The sequence below is a fragment of the Heteronotia binoei genome, chromosome 21 (assembly GCF_032191835.1).
Source record: "Heteronotia binoei isolate CCM8104 ecotype False Entrance Well chromosome 21, APGP_CSIRO_Hbin_v1, whole genome shotgun sequence".
Classification (NCBI taxonomy): domain Eukaryota; kingdom Metazoa; phylum Chordata; class Lepidosauria; order Squamata; family Gekkonidae; genus Heteronotia; species Heteronotia binoei.
The window spans coordinates 87,044,253-87,070,111 of NC_083243.1; the positions used below are offsets into that span (position 1 = coordinate 87,044,253).

At 45.2% G+C, this 25,859-nt stretch overlaps 1 protein-coding gene across 2 annotated transcripts in view; it reads left to right on the forward strand.

Moving 5' to 3' along the window:
- Positions 1-25,859, forward strand: part of LOC132590022 (deubiquitinase DESI2-like) — a 67,502-nt gene that overhangs the window by 22,769 nt on the left and 18,874 nt on the right. For both annotated transcript variants that reach the window (XM_060262845.1, XM_060262844.1), the window contains one exon: positions 23,386-23,458. In XM_060262845.1, the coding sequence (XP_060118828.1) occupies positions 23,386-23,458 (73 nt within the window). The remainder of the gene's footprint in view (positions 1-23,385; positions 23,459-25,859) is intronic.

The window sequence follows — 25,859 nt, forward strand, 5'->3', positions numbered from 1 at the left end:
AGCTGTATAAAGCTTTCCAGCGAGGGCATCTGAGTGTCATTTGTTGTCTGTGTCTCTGGTACTTTTTAATCTTTTTATCCTGCTTTTTCCAAGAATTAATGGAAGCAGTCATGGTTTTCTCCTCTTATATCTTCGTATCACCTCAGTGAGGTAGATTAGGCATGGAGAAGAGAGGAGAGTGATTGGCCCAGTGAGCTTCAGGGCTCAGTGAGGATCTCCTAAATCCTAGCCTGACAGTCTAACCATTATACTACTCAGGTTTTCTAGAGTTGCTCTTCTTATTTGATTTGTTTGTGCTACATATGTTTGTTCTCTTTGTCTGTTTTACCCGTATTCCTAAGAGTACAATCTATACAAATTATCTGGAGGTAAATCTAATGAGTTCAGTAGGCCTTAATCCCAAGAAAGCATGCATGGAATTGGAAACTGAGACTTCAACCTTTTTTGGAGGTTTATTGAACCCTTAATCCCCCCCCCTTTTTTTTAAGGAAACCAACCTTAAAATATGTCTCATAATTTAAAATTTCAGAAAACCAGCAAGAGGACAAAATGCCCTTATTTACCAACAGCAGGCAGAAGCCTTTACTGCTCAAACCATCCAAGGCCAACTCTCTCCTGACTCTACGGATCGAGAACAAAGGCAGAGAAGTCCATCCAGCCATGTACAAGGGTGGGGGGCACTGATCTTGTTTCAAGTCCTCCTCTGTCACATGATCTTGGACATGGTCTTGGGATCTGAAGTTCTCCCACAATTATAACTCATCTCCAAACAATACAGCTTTAAATAATAGACTGTATGATATACAATAGAGTACAGGAGGAACAGAAGTCTTGGAGTGACATTACATCCCCACTGAGCTTCCTTCCTTCTTCAGAGTCTGGGGGGACCACCCCCAAATCTCTAAGAATTTTCCAAGAGAGAGTTGGCAGCCCTAAGAGGAAGAGGAAACTAGGTCTTGGGGCAGCATGGTCAGCCCTGCATTGGCCATCCCCAGGAGAATGGTGGGTGGGGTAGAGACCTGGTGAAATGATATCCTATGACACTGCAATGTCATTTCTTACTGTATTCCTGGAAGGTATTTTACTGTGTCATGTGGCACTCCAGAATTTCCCCCAAACTCTGTTGTGGAAGTTCCCAGAGTGCTGTGTGATGTGATAATATAGGTAGAAAATAAGTGACTGCGGGGGATACACCTCCAGGGCAAGAGGGTGTTGCCATCCTGGCCATACTACTGGAGAAACCAAATAAGAGATGGAGGCGTAATCCAAGAACATAACAGCATACTCAGGGTGCCTGGCTCTGTTCTTACAAAGAAGAGTTAAATAAATATTCGTTTTGATAAAATGTCAAGCAAATAGTGATACTTTCAGAGTGTTTTAGCAATTTAATTTATATTGAATTTTTAAAACTTAACTGACATAACAAACATAAGGAATTTCATTCCAAGGATTACAAACAATTAGTGTGTGAGATCAACAAATGTATCCATAAACCAACATTCAAACAAAATTACAGAGGAAGTTACATTGCTAACTCCATCTTTAACAAATTTATATTTTAGGTTTTCTGAATAGTTAATGAAAAACCTTTCAGAGTGTTTTAGGAAACAAAAAAGCAATCATTCTGCCAAAACAGTGTTCCACTTGCCTAGCCAGAGGTCTCATTTTGGACAAATCAGCGGAAGAGAACATGTTATTCCAGTGTTAACCAATGCTTCCTCTAAGCTGGGGAGTCCTATGAGCAAAAATTCTACTTTGTGAGCTACTGGCATTAAAGTTGTGAGCTACTGCACAAATTAGTTTGCTCAACGGCCATCCATTCTGAGCTAAGACAAAAATGTGTGAGCCAGAGCCTAAAAAGCTGTGAGCTAGCTTACACTAACTTAGCTTTGAGGGAACGTTGGTGTTAACCCAGAACCAGTCTGTAACTTTAGATAACAATGAAGGAGATTAGTGTTGTGATCTAGTCCTATGAACTGGACCACACAGCTGATGAGAGCTACAACCTATGACAAAATAATGCTAATGTTCCTTACTAGTGGGCACTAATGATGGGCACTTACACAGACCCCGTAGGAGAGATTTGTCATTGCCTGCCTCTTCATAGCAACTCTGGATGTCCTTGGTGGTCTCCCATCCAAGTACCAACTAGGGCTGACCCTGCTTAGTTTCTGAGATTGGGATGGGGCTCACCTGGGCCATCAAGATCAGCACACCATACAATAACACTTTTTTATGCACTGATGTCTCTTGGGCCGATTCCACAGTAGCGTTTGCTCTGACATCACGGCTGTATTTCCCCCGGGGCTACTGTCGGATTCTGCACTATTTGATCCAGCGCGGCAGTTTGACCCGCCTCTCACCCACTTTTGCACTGCGTTAATGTGCTCCTCATTTTCCCAGAAGTTTTTGGTTGCCCCATGCTTGGGGTTCTAGATTTTTGTGTGGAACTCTTGCACAACATTAGAACACACCCATATAATTCCACACCCACGATTCCACTCTGTAATGTACTGATGTCGGAGATGTTCAGATGGCAACATGCTTTATTAGCGAGTACATCACAAAAGACAACATGGCGGGTCCGGGTCCCCTGTTATATACATTTCCCAGAACAACCTTCTTCCTGGTCAGATCCAATCCTGACCAGTTAAACTTCCCATCACTGATTGTCATAGGCGGGCTGCGTTTGTCCCTTCCAGGCACCACCCACAGGTGCTCTGTGCTGTACTTTCTGGGACGAACACCAGACACAACACTCCTCCCCAACCTAGATACATAGTCTTTCAAATGAGCGTGCTGCCACCCCTCTCTGAGTGATCGCCGAGATTCGATCTGGGGAGCTGGGGCTGCTGCCTGGGTTTCTGTAACCGCTGGTTCCTCGCTTTGGGCCATGGTTGGCAGAATGTTGTCTCGATCCTGCAGAGGTATCTCCCCCGCCCTGTAAGGTGAGCTCGGCAGAGTTGCTTCTTGCGGCGGCCCCGTGGTCTCCCCGTTCCCCACTACCCCTGGCCCTGCCAGTTCCCCCGGCAGGGTGTGGCAGCAGAGTTGGTCTATGTGTCTGCGGAGGAGCTGCCCCCCTTCTGACGAGACCTCATAACAGTGGGACTCGGTGAGCTGCAGCACCCGAGCTAGTATCCACTCCGGCCCACTCGCAAAGTTCTTGGCATAGACCGGATCCCCCAGAAAGAACCCCCATGGCATCCCTGGTCTTGGTGGGAGCTGTGGAGGTCTGGGGCTCTATTGGGGTGTAACCTATCTAGCCGGGTGCTTAACCACCTGCCCATGAGAAGCTCGGCAGGGCTTACGCCCGTACCCGGGTTGGGGTTGATCCTGTCCCCAAACAGGAAGGTGGATAGTCACTGGTCCCAATCCCATTGGACTATGCGACCCAGGGCCTCCTTGGTTGTGCGAACCATGCACTCCGCTTGGCTGTGAGTGGCTGAGTGAAATGGAGCAGACCGTATGTGGCGGATGAGGTACCTATTCAGGAATTCCTGGAACTCCCAGGAGGTAAATGCGGTGCCGTTGTCCTTCACTACGGTGTCCGGGATTCTGTGGATGCAAAACACACCCCGTAAGACTCTGACTGCAGGCATGGTGGAGGTGGAAGCGACTGGGATGACCTCCAGCCACTTTGTGTATGCATCCACACCAAGATAAATAATATTTGCCCCTGGTATAGCCCCGCAAAGTCTAAATGTAGCCGGGACCACAGCACCCGATTGGATTCCCAGCAGTGAACGGGGGCGCCGAGCAGATTTGGCCAGGACTCTTGGCAGGGCGGGCACCTCCTAATCCACCCCTCAATCTCTTCACCCATTCCCGGCCATTATACATAGCTCCGCGGCAGAGCTTTCATACGCACTATCCCCAGGTGCATCTCGTGCAAGGCTTCGAGCACTTGCTTCCGGAGTGGGGGAGGGACCACCACTCTGCTGCCCCAAAGAATACACCCTTTGTGTAAGGAGAGTTCTTCCTGGCGGGAAACAAATGGTCTGAATGCAGCATCCAATTTGCCTGTGGGCCAACCTCTCCCCACCCAGTCTGAAACGCGTGCAAGGATGCAATCTCTGCCCGTGGACCTGGCTACCTCCACTGCGTGGAGGGGCTGCTCTGGCAGAGACTCCAGGAGCATCATGTGGTGGGTTGAGGCCGGCTCTGGGTCCATCTGCGGCAGCGGAAGGCGGCTGAGGGCGTCTGCGTGGCCCATTGCCTTGCCAGGATGGTAGACAAGCTTATGGGTGTATGAGTTGAGTAGTTGTTCCACCACAGGACCTGTTGTGACAGGATCTGCAGTGTCTGGTGGTCTGGGGAGAGTAGGCCGAGCAACCGTTTGTGGTCTGTGGCAATCGTGAAGTGCCTACCATACAGGTAGTCATTGAATTTGTATATGCCTGCCATGATTGCCAATGCCTCCTTATCTATTTGGGCGTAGTTTCACTCAGCCTGGGTCAAAGTGCGAGAGCAATAGGCCACGGGGACCTCTCTCCCATCCGGGAGTTGGTGGCCCAGGATGGCGCCCACTCCATAAGGGGAAGCATCGCATGCTAAAATCATGGGGAGGGATTCGTTGAAATGGTGGAGTACCTCATTTGAAACCAAGATGTCCTTGATCGCCTGGAAGGCCACGGTCTGCTTTTTTTGCCAGACCCATGGGGCGCCCATATCTAGGAGTCTATGTAGGGGTTCGGCTAGGGCTGCTTTGTGGGGCAAGAATGAGTGGTAAAAGTTCAAGAGCCTCCCAAAACTTTGTAGCTCTGCCCTGCAAGTGGGGGCCGGGGCCTGTACTATCGCCCTGGTCTCGTCAGCCGTTGGGTGAATTCCAGTGGCATTCACTGCAAACCCCAGGAACTTCACCCTTGGAACCCCAAGCGAGCACTTCTCCATCTTCACTTTGTAACCCACATTCTGGAAACGACGGAGCACCTCTCGAAGGCGGCGGCAGAACTCGTCGGCATCGGATGCCGCCATCAAAACGTTATTGAAAAAGGGTTGTACTCCAGGGATCCCTTTAAGGAGAGAGTCCATTAAGCTTTGGAAAATTCCCAGAGCCACGCTGACCCCAAATTGTAGCCTCCGCACCTTGAAAGCCCCCTGGTGCATAATGATGGTCTGAGCCTCAGCCATTTGCTCATCTACCGGAAGTTGTTGGTATGCTTGGGCCAAATCCAACTTCCTGAAAATCTTGGAACCGGCCAGGGAGGTGAGGACATGGCTGACCACCGGGACGGGGTATGGGTGGTCCTGTAGTGCTTTATTAATTGTACATTTGTAGTCTGCACAGATGCGCACGTCCCTGTTCGGCTTGACTGGGGTGACTATGGGGGTTTCCCAAGTGGCATGGGAGACAGGCTGCAGTACCCCCTGGGCCACGAGGTGGTCCAGTTCGGCTTCGATTTTTGGCTTAAGTGCAAGCAGAAACCGCTGAGCCTTCAGCCTTAAGGGCCTAACCATGGGGTCCAGCTGCAACGTGATAGGGGGCCCCTTGTATGTTCCCAGAGCCCCATCAAATACTTCCGGGAACTCCCAGCACACTTGGTCGAAATTGTGGGCCTGTATGTGGTCCGCCCCTACAATTTTGATGCTCAGGGGCTTAAACCAAGACAATCCCAATAGGGTGGTGAGCCGGTGCTTCACCTCAAGAATGTCCAGGGCCCCTTTAAAATTTTTGAACTCCACCCTAACTGTGGCCCACCCCATGAGCTGCACTGAATTCTTTTGAAAGTCCTGCAATATGAACTCCACGGGCCACAGGACCAGCCAGTTGTGGGGCAGAGTTTACTGAGGGTCTCCTCCAAAATAATGGAGATGGAGGATCCCGTGTCCAATTCCATCAGACAGGAACCCCCCTCAATCAAGACCTGCAGTTTGACCTTGTCGGGGGTGTCCTGGGGCAAGTTCATTATCTGGATGCTGTTTGCGGCCATTGTGTGTACATCTGTCGAGTCGTGGTGTGCGGACTGGGGCCTCCTATTGGGGCTTGGGCGATGTGGCCCACTTTTCCGCAACTTCTATAGTCCGTGTTATGGTAGAGGCAGTCTTGGTGCTCATGTGGGTCCCCACAGCTGGCGCACTTGGTGCTCAGCTTCTCCGCTGCCCGTGGTTGGTTTGGTGTTTTCAGCCCACTGCGTGGCTGGCGGCGAAGTTGATGTGCCCCTTTCTCGTCAGAGCCATCTGAGATTGAGGCAGTGGCGGCCTGGTTCGTGGAAGGGCTGGTGTGCATCTGTTTGAAGGTGGTTGCCTATCGGAGTGCTTCTGCGAGGTTGATGTCTTTGTCCTCATATGCTAGCAACTTTCGGTGCATTTTCTCCTCCCGGATGCCAACCGCAAAACGGTCCAGCAGGATCTCTTCCAGGTCCCCCGTGAAATTGCATCTCAGGGCTAATCCACGGAGCTCTGCAAGATACTCGGCAGCGGACTCAGCTTGTCTCTGCTGTCTCGTGTAGAACGCATGCCTGCGTGTGAGACGGGACGGCTGTGGCGCCATGTGGTTCATCATCGCATTGACCAGCTGGTTGTAGGTTGCCCTTGTGAGGGTGGTCGGCGCGACGAGTCGCTTCATCAACTGGATGGTCTCCACCCCGCACGAACTCAGGAGAAGTGCCTTCTTCTCTGCCACTGCCTCCATTATGTGCAGCTCTATGTAGTAGTTGATCTGGTTCACCTATGATTCCCATAAGTCAGGCAGGGTGACGTCGAATGCCGGTAGGGTTTGTCTGGGAGCAGTAGCCATGATCTCGGCTGTGGGAGCACTAGAGCTCGGATCGCAGGGCTTGCGGGCGGCTGGAGGCAGCTCTCTGCTCACTGGTATCCCATCCTCGTCGCCAGTGTAATGTACTGATGTTGGAGATGTTCAGATAGCAACATGCTTTACTAGCAAGTACATCACAAAAGACAACATGGCAGGTCCGGGTCCCCTGTTATGTACATTTTCCAGAACAACCTTCTTCCTGGCCAGGTCCAATCCTGACCAGTTAAACTTCCCGCCACTGATCATCATAGGCGGGCTGTGTTCGTCCCTTCCAGGCATCGCCCACAGGTGTGCTGTGCTGTACTTTCCGGAACAAACGCCAGAGACGACACACCCTGTTATTGTGTCATTCACTGGTGCATCACTTTTGCCCCCTTCCCTTTGAAATCATGCCTGGCAATGAGCAATTTTTTTTTTAAAGGAACTCCAATTACAACACAACACAGTACATAGCGATCTAATGCAAGCCTTTGTCCTTTTCACACTTCTCCAACCACCATTTTCAGTTGTACATTCCCCCCTGCTTTATGGCTTTTAGGTTTTGTTTTGTTCCTTGGAAAAAGCATCTCCTCTCCTTCATCAACCAACTCCCCCTCAACAACTGTATTCCTGTTGCTGTTTGTGCTTTGGTACTGTTTTCAAGGAATAATTGTGTGTTTTACATTTGCATTGTAACGCAAACACACATGCATGGAAAAAAGGGGGGGAGGAGGGGAGGAAGGAGGTGAGAATAGCACTGAATGTTGGGGAAGCTCCTCAAAAAACAGTAATGCGGAATCAGAAGATGCGGAGCAGATTGAGAGCTGCTCCAGGAGAAATCCTCTAATGCGGAATTGGAAAAACAGACCCATATGGAACAACTGCACAGCGACAGGGAGGCAAACACCAACTGCGGAATCAGCCTTGGAAAAGAATGACAGCTCTGTTTAGTAAATCAGACTCCAGTTTTAAGGGCTTGCTTAACAAAGAAAGATAAAGAAATTGGTGCCAGGATTTTCAAATGTGAAATTTCCTTTTACAATCTTATAGTCTATATGTGTACTGTATTATACTGTAGACTATTTGCATGCATTTCAAGGTGTTGCAATACAATCTATTAAGAGCAGATGGTCTAATTACTATTCATCCCAAGTGCTCATACTTTTCAAGCATGAATTTAAACTTGGGGTGAGAGGATAATAGCTCCCCCACCCCAGCTTGTCAATGGCCCTAGAGGCTGGCTGATCTCTGATTTTGACATTTGAGTAGGAATGGCAGAGAGCTCAATTTTAACTCTACCAATGTGTGTTATCACATAACTTTCATGGTTATAAATGCAGTTATCTATCACAGTTTATTGTGAATAAGATTAGGATAGAGTCCAGTAGAAAGTTTAGACACCTACAGAATTAATGAGGTTTTCCCAAGCAGTCAAATGAACTTTATTGGTACATGTCCTCTGCAACATGATCCATAATCTGCCCACAAAACAGAAAAGAGAGCTTTATTTGCCTTCTGTTAGCAAACTCTTTCTTTCCAGAGGAATACTTCCTAATGAGTATGACTGTGGATTATGTTAGCTGGTAGAGACTTGGTGAGTGGGTGGGAAAGGGAGGGAAGCTGAAACAGAACTAGTAATGTACTCTTATGCTGGTTTTTTGTTTTGTATCAGGAACTAGGGGTCACAATCCCATCTTCAAAATAATGTTTTATATATTAATGTTTTGCTATAATATTGCAGAAAGCAGCCTGCAAACTGCAACTGCAGAAGACATACATATCAACATAGACACATCATTTGAATTCAGCAATATTTTCAGTCTATGTATATCATTGGGGAAGGCAATGGCAAACAACCCCATAAAAAGTCTGCTGTGGAAACGTTGTGAAAGCAACATCACCCCAGAGTCAGAAATGACTGGTGCTTGCACAGGGGACTACCTTTACCTTTTTTTAAAAAAAAATGTATATCATGCACAATTTTAAGAAGTAAAATCATTTTAATCATCATCACCATACAATCACATATAATACGATGTGGGTGCATTTTAAAGCATCAGCTGTTTCTAGAAATGATCATTTAGTAATTCTATTTTTTTAAAAAGCCCATCCAGAATTTAGACACTTATCAATTGTGACATTTATCAGCTCATAGTGTTGTCAATCAAACCTCCAGATCCTATCATGGTCATAGTTTTCTCAGAGCTCTCTCAGCCCCACCTACCTCACAAGGTGCTTGTTGTGGGGAGAAGGAAAAAGTGATTGTAAGCTGCTTTGAGACTCCCTAAGGTAGAGCAAATGGGATATAAAAAACACTTCTTCTTCTTGTTGTTCTTTTATAATACAGCTAATGAAGTCTATAGACTACAAAGTACTTATGCTGCAACAAATTCCTTAGCCTTTAAGCTGCCACTGGACTCTTGGATTTGATATTATGCTCATTTGTCTCTCATTTAAAGCAAGTAACCTTTTGAATAGTGAATCTCAGGACATGTAAAGGATAGTTTGCATGTTCATGTGCATAATTTGATTTCTTTTTGGATTTCTCAGCAGCTGGTAGATCATAGATGACTGTTCAGAATGACACCATTGAAAAGGATTGTCTCTGGGATGTCAAATTTCTGTAGTCTGTGAAGGTTCATTCACACATGCTAATTGCCTCCCAGGTCATCAAATGATGAGTATACATGTCTGAACCAGATTTATGTCCCTGTTTCTGGTGCAATCCTATTCAGAGTTACTTCAACCTAAGCCAATTGATTTCGATGAGGATAGACTGGACTAACTCTGCATGTGATGGCACTGTTATAGACTCCACTCATCAGCAATAGCATCATACTAAAAAATATGTTGTAAGCCATTCTGCATACAGTCACCCAGGAGTCTATTTTGCTTGGAGCCTGTTGTGGCGCACAGGCAGACAGTGGCTTGGGGAAGTGGTAGCCAAAGAGCAAGGTCAAGGGCCAGTCTGAGGGTTGAGTACCAAACAGATTCTGAGCCGAGAATGAAACGTCTGGAAGAAAAACTTTCTCCAGTAGAACACGGCACTTGAGCCCGAAAGATTCTACAAACCCTAATGATGTTACCAGCTGTGAAAACCTGAAATCTTAGATTCTGAGGTAGTCCAAAGTCTAACAGTCTAAGAGTCAGGCATTAGTGAGGTGTTGCAGATCTGAAGTCTGTAGTGAGACGGTCTGAGAGGTCAGCAGAACAGGGACTGGTTCAGAATACAAGGCTGGGTCAGTTAGACTGGTTTGCTGGGTCAGAGGAATTTTACTTGTTGCTTCCATGCCTGTCTGGTCTTCCACTTCTCTGTGTTAAGTTCACAGCTGGGTTGTGTTGGCCAGTGTTTGGGTGATCCTCCTGGCTTTTTAACACCTGGTGTTTCCGGGCTGCGAGGTGTGCGCTTCACCTCCTTTCAAATAGTTCATGCCTCACCCTTCACTGCTGGCATTCCAATGACTCTATGGATAGAGGAAGTGAAGTGGCTCTTGAGAGCCCAGTTCTGGGTCTGGGGTTGGTCAGGCATCACCCTTTGCTGGCAGCTCCTTAGCTTCTGAGGGCCCATCATCCATGACTGATTGTGAGCTGGGACCTGCTTCTACTATTTCCCATTTCTTTAATCCCTGACAGAACTGGTCTCTTTGGGCAGAGCCATTCAGCAGGCACAGGGCAGGTTGCTTAGGATCACAGTTATGATGAGGTCCATGCCACTTGACTTAGGCTGTAGAAATTAATAGGATGAATCTAAGACCTTGAGGGGACTAATAAAGGCAGATGGAATTGCCTTATAAATTCCAGTGAGCAAAGGGCAAGGAAGGGCTGAAAATGGGATATTTTTAAAAGTGTTTGATTTGTTGGAAAGCATGTAATTGGTCTCAACTTTTTAAAATTTCCATATACATTTTTTCCCAAGTGGTAATGGCTTTGAAACCCCGGAAAGGTATATTTAAATTGTAACTATAGAACAATATGCTGCAAAGTAATTGCATATCACAGAGGGAGGCCTTGGAGAGGCTTATTTATACACTGCACAAGTACAGACCTGTGAAATTTTTTTATGGTTTATGTATTTTGCTCCTACCTCCCACCCACTTCTTACCTTCCACTCCAGAAGAAGAGGACAAAGAGATAGAACTTTTTCTGCCTTTCACCTTCCCTCTTTCTTCACCCCCAACCCTTTCTTTCCTGATCCACCTGAGGACATTCATTTATCATGTGCATGAGACTTGCTGGACCATGAACATGTGTTGTAGGCAGTGCTTTTCTTGTAGAAAGAGCCCAGAGGAGCTCATTTGCATATTAGGTCATACCACCAGGCTTGGGATCATGTGGCTGCCACATGGCGGGTCGGGCCAGCTGGAGTCCGATAAAAAGCCCTGATTGTAGGGTTAAACAAGAAACAAGATGATTTTGGATTAAATGGCCCAGGTTTGTTTTCCTCTACTAACAGTGCAATCCTAAACCAAGTTACACTTTTCTATGTCTGTTTAGGTCAGTGGGGTTAGAAAGGTGTAACCGTGTTTGTGATTGCACAGTAAATCTCTATACGAACTTTGTGCTAGTGAAAGATAAAAGAGTTGGTGTTTTCAGCCACAGCAGTGGTACACAGAAATTAAGAGTCTATGTGGTTGGTGTGTCAGACACATTGATGTGGGGATGAGCTGCAGCACAGGTTGCTCCCACATGGACTGGGCTCCTGATGGCTTCCCAGATGCCTAAGATGGAGTGATGCTACAGTTCCTCCCATTTCAAAAAATGGCCTTTGGATATCTTTTTTGAACCTATGTTATTTAACATATATAAGTTATTATGTACTTGCTAAACAAGGTAAATTCCCATGCTTCAATCCTGGCAGAATTGGCAATACCAAAATTACTTCATGCTGATGTCACAGTACTGTGTGCCAGGATGCCATTAGGTTTGTACCGATTGATAAAGGCCTTGCTGAATACTGTGGACAAGAAAGCCAACATTAAACTATGAGAAATCTAAAGTCATGGTCTTTTCTAGGCCATGATTTCCAAAATAGACCCAGAGAATTGGCTAGCAAGTGTAAAACAAGTTAATCAGTTTTGTTACTTAGGGGTCTACTTCTAGATGAATTTGCAATGGAAGCTCCATCTTAGGGATGCTTGGGAAAAGACTCTGATAAATTTTTCTTTAGACTAAGGGCAGATAATATCTTCCTGCTGCAGTGACACTACTTAGGGCAGTAACCAAATTTTTGAATGATGCTCCAGTCTGGACAGAAGCTTGTCAAGAAACACAGAACTAACTGCTGACAAAATGTCTGCGTAATCTTACTGGAGTCCCTAGATCAGTAGCAGGGACCATTTTGAGACCAGAACTGGGTTTCATTCCTTTGAAGTCCGAGCTTGGGTGACTGTGCTTCAGATGTAATTGAAGATTGTATTCACTTTAGAAAATAATGGTTGCCTCTTATTGCTAAGAAAGGACACTTATATAAGCTCTTGGAAACAAGTGATAGAAACTAGGTTATCTGTGGTGAGAATTCAAATGCTGGAATTAGAAGTGATGGGTTTGGAGGGAGCTAGAAAGGTATCCCAGAAATCTCCCATTGTACCTCAAGCAGTTGTCTGTGCCCTGATATAGGAGAGCTTTGATGTTCTGATTCATTTGAAGTAATTAATGGCTGCCCTCTTCACAGAAAGGCTATGAGCTACTGGGAAGACTGATACACTAGTGCAGGGGTCCCCAACCCCCGGGCCGTGGACCGGTACCGGGCTGTGGCCTGTTAGCAACCGTGCCTTGAGTTGTCTAATTATTTCATTATATATTACATTGTAGTAATAGTAATAAGAAGACGATGACATTGGATTTATATCCTGCCCTGCACTTCAAATCTCAGAGCAGCTCACAATCTCATTTATCTTCCTCCCCCACAACAGACACCCTGAGGTGTTTGGGGCTGAAGGAGCTCTCCCAAGAAGCTGCCCTTTCAAGGACAACTCTGCGAGAGCTATGGCTGACCCAAGGCCATTCCATCAGATGCAAGTGGAGGAGTGGGAAATCAAACCTGGTCCTCCCAGATAAGAGTCTGCACACTTAGCCATTATACCAAACTTATAGAAATAAAGTGCATAATTGTATCATCCTGAAACCATCATTCCCCCTCACTCACCCCGGTCCATGGAAAAATTGTCTTCCACAAAATCGGTCGCTGGTGCCAAAAAGGTTGGGGACCTGTGCACTAGACTAAAGCACTGTTTACTGAAATGTCCTTTTTTCTCAAGTGTGAGAGATTTGTGGATTATTCCATTCCTAGGTGGGACGGTAAGTGGGAGAAAAATTGGGGAGACTTTTGGCTAAAGTGTATCTGGAGGTTCCTTTGTTGCAATTTTTTTTTCAAATGGTATGCTTGTAGAAAAATACTTTAAGATTATAGGCTAACTTATCTTATATGAATTCTAATGTAGCTAAAAACACACACACACCACCTCCTACTCTTACATCTGGTGGCAGCGGAAAGTGCCATCAAGTCACAGCTGACTTGTGGTGACCTCATAGGGCTTTCAAGGTAAGAGATATTCAGAGGTGGTTTGCTGTTGCTTGCCTCCACATCACAACCCTGGTATTCCTTGGAAGTCTCCCATCCCAAAACCAGCCAGGGCTGTCTGTTTATTTCCTGAGATCTGATGAGATTAGGCTAACCTGGCTATCCAGGTCAGGGAGCTACTCAAAACCTATAGGTTAAATGAGTAGTATAATTTAAGTAAGCTACTGTTGTTCCCATTTTTTAAAAAAATGTAAGAAAGATGCCTATAAACTATGTTGGTGCACCCCCGTCAGCTGCCTGGACAGGTGATTGTTCTGGAAGTGTATGCAACCTGCTGTTGATTCTATTAGGTTTCCATGGCCTGTGCTTTTTATACCAATTTATTTTCTTAGTGCATCCTGAGAACTCACTAGCTTGAAGCCCTGTTATGGCCACATGAGCAATATCTACATGCATATAATAATCTCAAACAAAAAAAATGGACAGACAAAACAAGTTGGGTGGTAGTAAAGAAACCAAAGGCTACCATTTTCCCAAGCCAAAATGCCTTTAGGAGTTTTCTTTGCTCTATTGTGGGGCTACACAAGCAGCTCTACAATGGGGCAAAAAGCACCCCCAGGGCCAGTTTAGCTCAGAAAAATGGTGCCGGGAATAAAAATGGTGTAATATATAATGAAACTTGGCTGCTTAGCTTATCCTCTAGTCCACAAGTGTTCGTCTAACTCTAGATTTCTTATTGCTGACTCACCTCATCTCTTCGTGACACTCAGCTGAATGTGTGAGCCAGTTCCATTGAGAAGCAGCATGCTCAAGTGTCATCAAAAGCTGATATGCACGCTCTGTCTGCTGTATCAGATCTTTGGTGAGGCATTCACACATGTAGTCTCTATGTCATGATATAGCAGACATCAAGAAAGGAAAATATAGCCCTTCAAATGCATGTGAAGTTGAGCTGAATCTGAATGTTCAGATTATTTTTGAAAGGAAACTGTACCAGCCACATAAGCCATTGCTCTGCAGGGAGGCAGCCAGCTCCCCCTATTGAATGATGACTGTTGAGAAGATGGCCAGGGTACAAGGGCATTCCACAATAGCTGGAGGCATCATGGCGGGAGCTGGCAAGGAACAACAGGGTTTCAAGCTGGATGCCCATCCACAGCTTGGGAGCCGGCATGACTCCCTGAAGTGGGCAGAAAACAGTGTTTCATATATTAGAACTCCACTTGAGGTGAATTTGGTAAAGATTTGTCTTGAATTTGCCTCTCCTCAAACAATCTACTTTTATCCATAATAATCCTGTCTTATGTCTGGAAGCCCAGAGGATAAAGTATATTATTGTGTTTCTGGTTTTTCTCCCTCTTTGTTTTCTTCTTAAGAGCCTCAAGTAGGGATTAGAGTTTTCTTTAAAGCCAGTTAGAGACACTCACTTCTTTTCTAACACTGTAGTTTCTCTTCCCTTCTGCATAATCTAATTTTCCACATCAGGATAGATACAGCCCAAGAATGTCAGGCCAAGGCCGTTTTGCTCTCCCCCTCCATCACTTCCTTGCCCCAAGCTGACTCACACTATCAGGATGGTGCTGGTTCCATTTGGCTGATTTCATGGTGTGAATGGATTTCCCCATGCTTTGCATTAATTATTCATCTTTGTGGCTATTTATGCAACCTGGGTAGGACATAGGTGTGTGTAAATACCTCTGATCATAAACTCAAGACTGGGTCAAAAGCACTTTCCTTCATTTCCTTGTTCAAATGCTAAACTTTGATCCAGGGAAATGATCAGGCATTCTATATCAACAGCAGATCGGTGAGTAAAACGATTTCTCAACTGTATCATACCAAAAGTATGAAGGTGCCCCCAGATATTTTTAAGCCTCTTATTTCTATGTAAAATAATGTCTAGGGGAAAGAATTTTGTGTAGCCTTATGATGTTTGTTTTGTACTTATATGCAAACATATGGCCCTTTCAGGCTTGCCAGGTATTAGCCCTCCACAATACTTGGTGACTTTGGGGGTGGATCCAGGAGAGGGAGGGATTCGGGGAGGGGAGGGGCCTCACCATGATACAGTGTCATACAGCCCACCCTTCAAAACAGCTGTTTTCTCCAGGGTAGCTGATCTCTGCCAGCTGGAGATCAAACATAAAAGAGGGAGATCTCCAGGCCCCACCTGGAAACTATAAGAGGCAATCACAGAAGCGCCACAATTACAGAAAAAAGCTGTGAAAAGTAACTAAATGGAATTACAACAATTTATAATGCTGTAAGATGATAGACTGAAGTCACATCAAATCACAATTACAAAATATCAAGAAAATTTTGAAACATTTCCAAAAAGTTAATAAAGTGCGTCACTCTTTCCTTTTCCAAAATAAACAGGTCCTCCTATCTGTTCCTATATTCTTCTCAAAAGTGCTTGTGCAGTCTCAAATACTCAAGTCAAATCCATCTATAGTGTCTGAGACTGTGTTGTCTTTATTGGAATGAGCTGGACTTTGGATTATGCCTCTTTGACAAAGACATGGGGAGAAACTGAAATTAATTCAACAATATCGTCAGAGGCTCTTAGCTCAGGGTCCATACCATCATTGAAAAATTGATGAATGAAATTGATGAGACATGACACCATATGGAACTTTCAAAGATCTTTATTGAGTATTTGAGACTGCACAAACACTTTTGAGAATACAGGAGTGGATAGGAGGACCTGTTTACTTTGGAAAAGGAAAGAGTGATGCACCTCATAAACTTTTTGGAAATGTTTCAAAATGTTCTTGATATTTTGCAATTGTGATTTGATGTGACTTCAGTCTATCACCTTGATCATACAGCATTATAAATTGTTGTAATTCAATTTAGTTACTTTTCACAGCTTAATAAATTAAATTAATTAACGAAATCCTCTTTCCCGCGGAAAAAGAGGATCTGGGTAACTACGGATAGCTTGACATCTATACCTGGAAAAGTTTTAGAACAAATCATCAAACAGTCGGTCCTGGAACATTTAGAAAGAATGGATGTCATTACTAAGAGCCAGCATGGGTTTCTCAAGAACGAGTCATGTCAGACTAACCTCATCTCTTTTTTTTTGAGAAAGTGACTACCTTGCTGGATCAGGGGAATGCTGCAGACATCATTTATCTTGATTTCAGTAAGGCTTTTGATAAGGTTCCACGTACTATCCTTGTTGACAAGTTGGTAAAATGTGGTTTGGATCCTGTTACCGTTAGGTGGATCTGTAACTGGTTGAGAGATCACACCCAAAGAGTGCTTGTGAATGGTCCCTCATCCTCTCGGAGAGGAGTGACAAATTGAGTGCCTCAAGGATCTGTCCTGGGACCTGTTTTGTTCAACATCTTTATAAATGATTTGGATGAAGGAATAGAGGGAATGCTTATTAAATTTGTCAATGATACTAAATTGGGAGGGGTTGCAAATACAGTAGCAGACAGAAACAGGATACAGGATGATCTTGACAGGCTGGGAAACTGGGCTAGAATCAATAAAATGAATTTTAACAGGGATAAATGTAAAGTTCTGCATTTATGTAGGAAAAATTCAATGCATGGTTATAGGATGCGGGAGACTTGTCTTAGCAGTAGTATGTGCAAAAAGGATCTAGGGGTCTTAGTGGATCATACGCTGAACATACATTGTGATGCGGTGGTTAAAAAGGCAAATGCAGTGTGTCAACAGAAATATAGTGTCCAGATCACGTGATGTGATGGTATCACTTTACTCTGCTCTGGTAAGACCTCACCAAGAGTATTGTGTTCAGTTTTGGGCACCACATTTTAAGAAGGATATAGACAAGTTGGAACGGGTTCAGAGGAGAGCAACGAAGATGGTGAGGGGTCTGGAGACCAAGTCCTATGAGGAAAGGTTGAAGGAACTGGGGATGTTTAGCCTGGAAGGAGGCGGCTGAGAGATGATATGATCACCATCTTCAAGTACTTCTAGAGGATGGTGTAGAATTGTTTTCTGTGGCCCCAGAACGTAGGACCAGAACCAATGGGTTGAGATTAAATCAAAAGAGTTTCTGGCTCAACATTAGGAAGAACTTCCTGACAGAACATAAGAACATAAGAGAAGCCATGCTGGATCAGGCCAATGACCCATTCAGTCCAACACTCTGTGTCACACAGTGACCAAAAAAAGAGGAGGTTCACAAGTGGGGCTAGAAGCCCTTCCACTTTGCACCCCCCCCCCCAAGCACCAAGAATACTGAGCATCACTGCCCCAGACATTTCCAATAATATGCTGTGGCTAATAGCCATTGATGGACCTCTGCTCCATATTTTTATCCAAACCCCTCTTGAAGCTGGCTATGCTTGTAACCTGCACCATGTCCTGTGGCAGTGAATTCCGCATGTTAATCACCCTTTGAGTGAAGAAGTACTTCCTTTTATCCGTTCTAACCCTACTGCTCAGCAATTTCATTGAATGCCCACAAGTTCTTGTATTGTGAGAAAGGGAGAAAAGTATTTCTTTCTCTACTTTCTCCATTCCATGCATAATCTTGTAAACTTCTATCATGTCACCCCACAGTTGACATTTCTCCAAGCTAAAGAGCCCCAAGGGTTTTAACCTTTCTTCATAGGAAAAGTGTTCCAAACCTTTAATCATTCTAGTTGCTCTTTTCTGGACTTTTTCCAGTGCTATAATATTCTTTTTGAGGTGTGGTGACCAGAATTGTACACAGTATTCCAAATGAGATCGCACCACCGATTTATACAGGGGCATTATGATACTGGCTGTTTTCTTTTAAAATCCTTTCCTAGATTCCTCAGTGGAACAGGCTTCCTCAGGAAGTGGTGGGCTGTCCTTCCTTGGAGGTTTTTAAACAGAGGCTAGATGGCCATCTGACAGCAATGAAGATCCTGTGAATTTAGGGGGAGGTGTTTGTGAGTTTCCTGCGTTGTGCAGGGGGTTGGACTAGATGATCCTGGAGGTACCTCCAACTCTATGGTTCTATGTGTATTTCCTGCCATTCCTCATAGCTCTGGGCACTTTACAAATCATGATTTAAAGCATCATAATTTAAAACCAGCAAAATAAAACTGGTTTTAAATGGATCCCTCCTCACTTTTGATGCTCTACTGTTTTGAGCAGAGAAGGGGGAGGTTGTCCTTGCCACTGTTTTCTGCTGAAACATTTCCTCCCCCAGCTTCTTTCCCTCCAGCTGGATAAAAGAGACCTAATTGTCTTTGTTGTGAGCAGGGATCATTTTGTAGAAAAACAGGTGGTGGAACTCATCCAGGGATTGTTATGCAGCTGCACCTATTATTCAATAGACAAGGTGGGAAGGAGGAGGTGAAACTCTCAGAAAGGTTCAGGAGCTGCACTCCTGTGAGCTCCTGCAGAATCCGAGGCCTGGTTGTGAGTGACCCTCTTTCCCATGGCATCTCTGTTCAGAAGTGTGGCCTCCCAAGACTGCTTTTCATTTCTGTACAATGGGCAAAAGAACTGCATCTCTTGCAATAAGTAGATGCATGTGCTTCTAATGCAAATGCAAATTCTGCATTCCCCAGGGAGAGGAGGAGTCCCCCATTGTACAAGAGCCTCAGAAACATATTGCATGCTCTTGCCATGAATGTGGCTTTCATTATCAGCACAGGGAGTACATCCAGAAGCAATATGACTGTTCACAGGATGATTCATTCAGTTCAATAGTGCTGCTTTGGAAGGCAAACTGTGTGGCAGCTGCCAGTAAAACTTGAGTTAGCCTTGGCTCTGGGCCGGCTGAAGTTGAATGCAAATGGTAAGATGAAGGGGTTTGTTTTTTTAAAAGGAAACTAATAGCAAGCATTCTGGATCTTGAGCCTCATATAAGAGTACAGCCTTTTGAACCAGAACAGAACTACTGGAGATAACTGAAATACAAGACTAAATCAATTGCATATGCTTATTTCATTGGTGGGTGGAATCCAAAGCCTGAATGTCCCCAGACCATTTTGTTAAGTTTCAGTTCCAAACTGATTCCAAACTGCAATTTTGAAAGGCTTTTAAAGGAACTGGCATGTTACACGCTGAGAGTTACACGTTTTCATGCTGTTGTACAGAAGAGCTAAAGTGGAGACAGGATGGATGCTCAGGCTCTCAGAGGTGGATTGGAATCTGCTTTTACTTTATTTGAGGGACATCTTGGTGGGCTGCTGCCCTCTGCCCTGCCTATACCCATCATGGGGCTAGAAAAGGGGAACCAAGGTGCCACTGGTTTAGAGCAAAAAGCTACCTTGTCTATACTCCTGATTGCCTAGGCTAGTGAGGAGGAGAATGGGCACATTGGCATCCAGCTTTGCCCTATGCCAGTTGCACCCACATTCCCCCTTATGCCCAGGCTGCTGAGGAGCAGCACAGGCACAGCAGCACAAGAAACATGGTGGTTACTGCCTTTATCCTGCTGGCAAAGGAAGCTGGAGTCTGAGCTGGGAAACAACTGGAGGGTGAAAGGTTAAATAGCTGGCCATATACAGACATGGTTGCCAACTCCAAGTTAAGAAATTCCTGGAGATTTTGAGGAAGAGCTTTGGAAAGGCTAGGTGTGGGGAGGGGAGGGAGCTCAGCAAGGATATAATGCCACAAAGGCCACCCACCAGAGCTTCCACTTTCCCCAGGGGAACTGATCTCTGTAGTCTGGAGATCAGTTGTAATTCTGGAAGATCTCCAAGTCCCAGCTAGCAGTTGGCAACTATAGGCTCCTCCCACTTTCACACACCTCTCCAAGGTTGCTTTTCATGAATAGAAACAAACCATTGCGTTGTGTCAGCTGTTAATGGCAAAATACAATTCATGCCTTCTCAGATCACTTTTCACATTAAGTTGTGCTATGAATGAAACCTGCTTGTACAATTTATTTTGATTTGGGTTTTCACAAAACACAGACGAATTTAACAAAGACAAGGATGGTGAAGGGCATGGCAACTCAAACAAACTTCCCAACAAAGTAGGGAAGTATAGGATCTAGACAGAAGGTGAATAAGCTGTGCAAGAACCCTTCTCCCAGGCTCCTGCTAACCCTCCAAAACACCCTCTGCAGTTTCCAAACTTTCCACCCATATTTGCAGACTTATAGCCTGTAGTTGAGCAGGAAAAAGAACAGATGTCCATAGTTTGGACTTGTGGACAAAATTGAGATTACATTGGGCAGGGGCATGGTTTAAAAACCGTGCAGGCTAAATGCCCAGTAGGAGTCCAGATGTTATGCATGAGTCCTGCTCACCTACAGGCTGTATGTGACAGAAGAGCAGCTAGAAACGTGCAAATTATTCCAAAAGGCAATGAGGGGTTTGCATGCACACCCTTGAAATGTTCCTGTAGGGGACATGAAGGAAGGACAAAATGGATGCCATGATTTGTCTGCCTTGCTTTTTAGCTTTGCTGCTGAACTTCCAAGGGCATTTCTTGCCACTGTGGTGGGAATGGTCTAATTTACCTCTCCCTGTTTGCCCTCTTCTTCCATGTGGCTGTGATCCTGTGAGCCAGTGTCAAGAGGAGACTGATGCTTCCCTCCACTTAGGCAGTCAGTGCTCATCCCTCAGCTTGTCCTTGGATCATCCTTCACCCCACCAATTGCAACAGCTGAATGGGGGAAAAAGACACCGTTCTATGCCACCTTAATTGCTCAGTTTTTCAAGCAGAATGGTGACTCACAAGTTCTTTTAATAAAATCAAATGCATCCACTGACCTGTACCAAAGGCAAGAAAGCAGTGTGAATGTATTGGCTCAGAATTATCAAGGCCAGCAGCACTAGCTGTATGCTGCCCCCCACAATCTGTTATCGGATGAAGTGTGCATGCACACGAAAGCTTAGACCCATACCCCTTTCTGAAGAATAATATTTGGAAGGCAAAGAAGATTCCAAGGGGATGAATATCTTGAAAGGGGCAAAAAAATGGCATGCATAGAGAGACTCTCTTTACTTAGCAGTGATCCCATTCATGGTGTGGGCTGCCCTGCAAATAGCCCGTGCCAAGGAAGGCTTGAGGGAATTAAGTAGCACTAATTCTTTGTGATGAGTATTTGCCCCCCATCCCCTCTCTAGTGCTTCTTTTGTTACCACAGAACCACTTTGTTTCAATATTTTGTGTCAATGCCCTTGAGAGAGAGATAGCAAGAGAGGGAGAGTCACAACAATATGGGATTGCCACCATGAAAGAAGTGACAGATGGCCTTGGGAACCACAGAGGCTCCAGTCATAATGCCAGTCGTTTTTCTAAAATGGGAGCATTCATTTTCCAGCCAGACACCCAAGGAGCATTAAGGGGCTTTCTGGCCAGAGAACAGGTTTGTAAATGGCTGGCAAGGCATTTTGGAATTAGGGGTTTATGCTATTTGGGTTGAGGCGGCATCATTCTCTCAACACCTTTGGGATTCCTGTATTGAATAATAAGGCAATTATATTTTTCACATGGAACTGAAGTGTTCATTCAAAATGCATCTCCAGATACTGAAGAGAGCTAATAGGGCTGGCAGAATCATCAATAATGCAAGGAAAAAGGCAAGGGAAGTGGATTAAGAATATCCACTAGGAATATCCACTGGTGGTACAACTACACATCAGGACCACCCAGAGGCCAGATGGGGGCACAGTCCATATGGCAAGAATTCCCCACTGAGGACAATGAGCACAGGGGACCTGGAGAAGGCAATTTAGCAGATTAACTGGGAAAAAGGAAATCCATGCATTGCTGAGCCGTTCATTATGGTTAGGGAGGTATGAATTCCTTATCACCACCAAACAAATACAGAAATTGGATGTGGAAGTAGAATTCAGTATCCCAAGAATCTTTTTAAAAAGTAAGTGTTTAAGTTGGAAAGATAGTCTTCAAAGTATGTGGACAATGTCTGATGAAATATCACAAACCAGAGAAGTGTCTGATGGGGCTTCCCAGGGGTGAGAATGGGGTTGAATCAGAGGCCCATATGGCTTCTTGCCATTTCACATTAATAACAAAAGTGCACACAATTGCTTGCTACTTCATGCAGCACAGAACCCATCATTTCTTCATGCAGAATTTTAATTTTTAGAGTACTGCACACAGCCCTGGATTATTGTTGGAGAGAATGATGTACACCCCTTGGATTTCCATTGGACAGAAAGGTGGATTATAAAAGAAGTAAACGAAAATAGGTGAAGAAAATGATTATTGAATTATTTGTACACTGAGACCAAGGATGGAGAGACAATGAGGTATCAGACCTAGTTTGTATGCAATTGAAGCAAATGCTGTAGCTGTTAGGTCTCAAGCAGGTCTCTGGACAGCCAATGGATAAGACAGCCAATTGTTTGGATAAGGGCAGGTCTTTGGTGAAACAAACCTGGCTTAAAAATTGAGCACAGGACATGAGCTAGCTCTGGCCTATTGGTGCAGGGATGAGTTTCCATGCTGCCTTTCCTTCTGTTGGCCAGAAGTGGAGCTGTAGTGGCTAGTCTGCAGACATAATAAGATCTGTTGAATCCTGACCCTAGTGTGACATTTTTTCCAAAACAAAGCCACCAAGTGGGAGAGCACTTTTGCTTAGGGCTGCCAACCTCCAGGTAGTGGATGGAGATCTCCTGCTATTACAACTGACCTCCAGGTGACAGAGATCAGTTCCCCTGGAGAAAATGGCTGCTTTGAAAGATTGAGTCTATGGCAGTATACCCCATTGAAGTCCCACCCCTCCCACAACCTACCTTCCTCAGGCTCCACACACCCCCCCCCCAAATCCACAGGTCTTTCTCAACCTGGAGCTGGCAACCTTACTTTTGCTCCAATGTGCTTTAGTGGTCCTCACTAAGCCAAGTGTGCTTCAAAGATTGTGTCTGGGCATTCAAATGCCGGGGGTGGGGGGGGATGGGGGGTGGGGGTTGGTTTCTAGAAGCATCAGAACAGCTTTTTAAAGGGACTGGCATATGGTGGCTGCCTGGAGGTATTTTAGTTTTGTTTAGGCTTGCACAATTTTATTCTGATATTTTATAGGTTATATTTTGGACGCTTGCTTTAATGCTCTTGAAACACATCCACAGCCTTCAGGACAAAATGAGGTACAATATATATGTAAAGTCATGAAAGAATAGATTATTATACAAGAATGCAGATTTCTGTTCCATTAATATTTTCAAAACTGTTCCCTCTCCTTCTCTAGTACTGGATAAATGAATACACTTCCACACTGGGTATTGGAGTCTTCCATTCTGGCATTGAAATCTATGGCAGAGGTATGGTGCTTTCTGTTAATTATGTCTTCAGTAGGTTCTTCTAATGAGTGAGGGAGTAGAGTGTGATCTCTATGTTACTTTGTCCAGAGCAGTAGCTTGGTCTTTAAAAGACCAAGATCTTCAGACTTATTGCTGTTTATGTGATTCTGTTCTACCTCACAGGTTGCAATTGCATTTGCCCCTTTATTACAAATGAAAATGACACATATATGTCAGATTTCAGTATTCTCACACAAATCATCTGAAGTCTCTTCAGTGCCTTCTAAACATGGTCTTATTTACTTTACAGTAGCCTGTCCTGTTCAGGTCTTCTGATGCAACTATGTCCCTAAAATGATCTTTGCCCTTTTCCATTTTAACATCTCACAGTGGATGAAGCTGCACTTCCAGTAAAAGAATGGCAATACATCAATCCCACTTTGGTGTCTTGACAGGTGGCTATAGTAGGGAAGGGGAAGCAGTGCACCAGCATTTTGCTGTCCTAGAAAACCAAGATTTAACTGAACTAAAGGACATGGTTTAAAAGCAGAAAGGGCATTAGAGCCAAAACACAGCATGTCCCTGTATGGCAGGGCATTGCATGGTTCCTTGGTCTTTAGGTTCCTGCATTAGTGTTGGTTATAACCCAACACAGGCTTTAGATGGAGGGTGCCTGAGGAGTAGTCCCTTCAGTGCATGTGTGCACTCCCTAAAATGGTTCATAAAGGAATGTCTAAAAAGGCGGGACAGGGATTTACCAGGGGCAACCCAGAGCTATTGTTATCGTAAAGAATGCCCAGTGGTATCAGTAATTGACACAGAGGGGCTACAATTGCCAACCTTTGAAAGAAAACCTTCTAGGACCTACATGAGCCCAACAGAGAGAGCTTCTAGAGAGCACAGCCAACAGGCTTTATTCAGCCACCTTTCTGAATATCCTCCATGCCTCCAATAGCGGTCAGTCACCATAGGTCACCATGACTTCCAGGTGCATACACATACACACACGCACATATAAACACAAACATACAAAAAAAAATTAGAGAGCATCACTGGGGACCTGTGCCCGGTGGCTTTAGTCAGATCCAAGCCCAGCACAACAGCTGCCTACTTACTTAAGGAGTAAAAATCAACTATGGAATAGAGTAACCTAGCCCCTTCCTTTTCTGACAGCCAGGCAAACAGCATATATCTGGCAAGCCTTTTTTCCTGATTATTGGATTACTAACATATTGCATATAGAGCACTTATTAGATAGCAATATAAAGATTATTATTAATTATTATTATTATTTCTCATTATAAGATGATAGTGAGGCATATACAGCATTGCTGTTTCCCATGGCATTCAAGCTCAGCTCCACACTGAGAATATAAAGGTCAGGAAGGATCTGGAGAGTCTTGTCACTAGCAATAGCAATGTACAACAGACCTGTTGTGTCTTGCAATGCGGTCCAGAAGTTACTGCGCAGTGACGCTACAGAGGTGACCAGAGGAAGTCCACTAGTCACTCGATGTAGCGCGCGAAACTTCCCTGCCAATCAAGATCTGTGGCGGGAAGTTTAACTGGCCAGGATTGGACCTGGCCAGACTGAAGGTTGTTCCGGGGGTTTGTATATATAGCAGGACCCGGCCTGCATTTCGCTCTCTTGTGATGTACCCGCTAATAAAGTATGTTGCCTTCAACACGTCTCATCTCCCAGTACATTACATTGGCGACGAGGATGGGATCTAGCTAGGTGACTCCCTAAGCGGGAAGTCGCTGACCTGGCTGGAGACGAGGAAGGCACGCAGCTGAGAGAGATGGAAGTGCCCGCTGCCACCATGGCAAACCCAAGTGTAATGACGGGCCACCTTGCTGAGTTCGACTCCGCCAACCCTGAGAGGTGGGAGACCTACACGAAGAGGGTTAAATGCTACCTACGTGCAAACATGATTACTGACGACAGCCGCATGAGAGACGTACTCCTGAGCGTCTGCGGAGAGGCCACCGTCGAGATCGCCAAAGCTCTCGGCCCCCGCGAAGATCACCGAGAAAACGTGTGTGGAGATCGTCAGACTCCTCACTGGGCATTTCTTGTCCCAGCCCTCAATCATCGCCCGCCGATTTCTCTTCCACAAGAGAGATCAAGGGGCAGGAGAAACGGCAGCCGTTTACCTGGCCGCTCTCCGCCAGATTGCTGGGAACTGCGGATTTGACAAACAGGAGGAAGCCCTGAGAGACCGATTCGTCTGGGGCCTCCGAGATGAAAGGCTGCAGCAAAAGCTCTTTGCGAAGGAGGAGCTCACCCTTCAACAAGCTTTCAACGAAGCAACTGCGTTCAAGAGAACCACCAAAGCGTACAACAACCCGCGAGGAGAAGCAGTCCACCAGGAAGAGATGATGCCAGGCGACCCAGAGGACAAAGATGCCAACCAGCTCT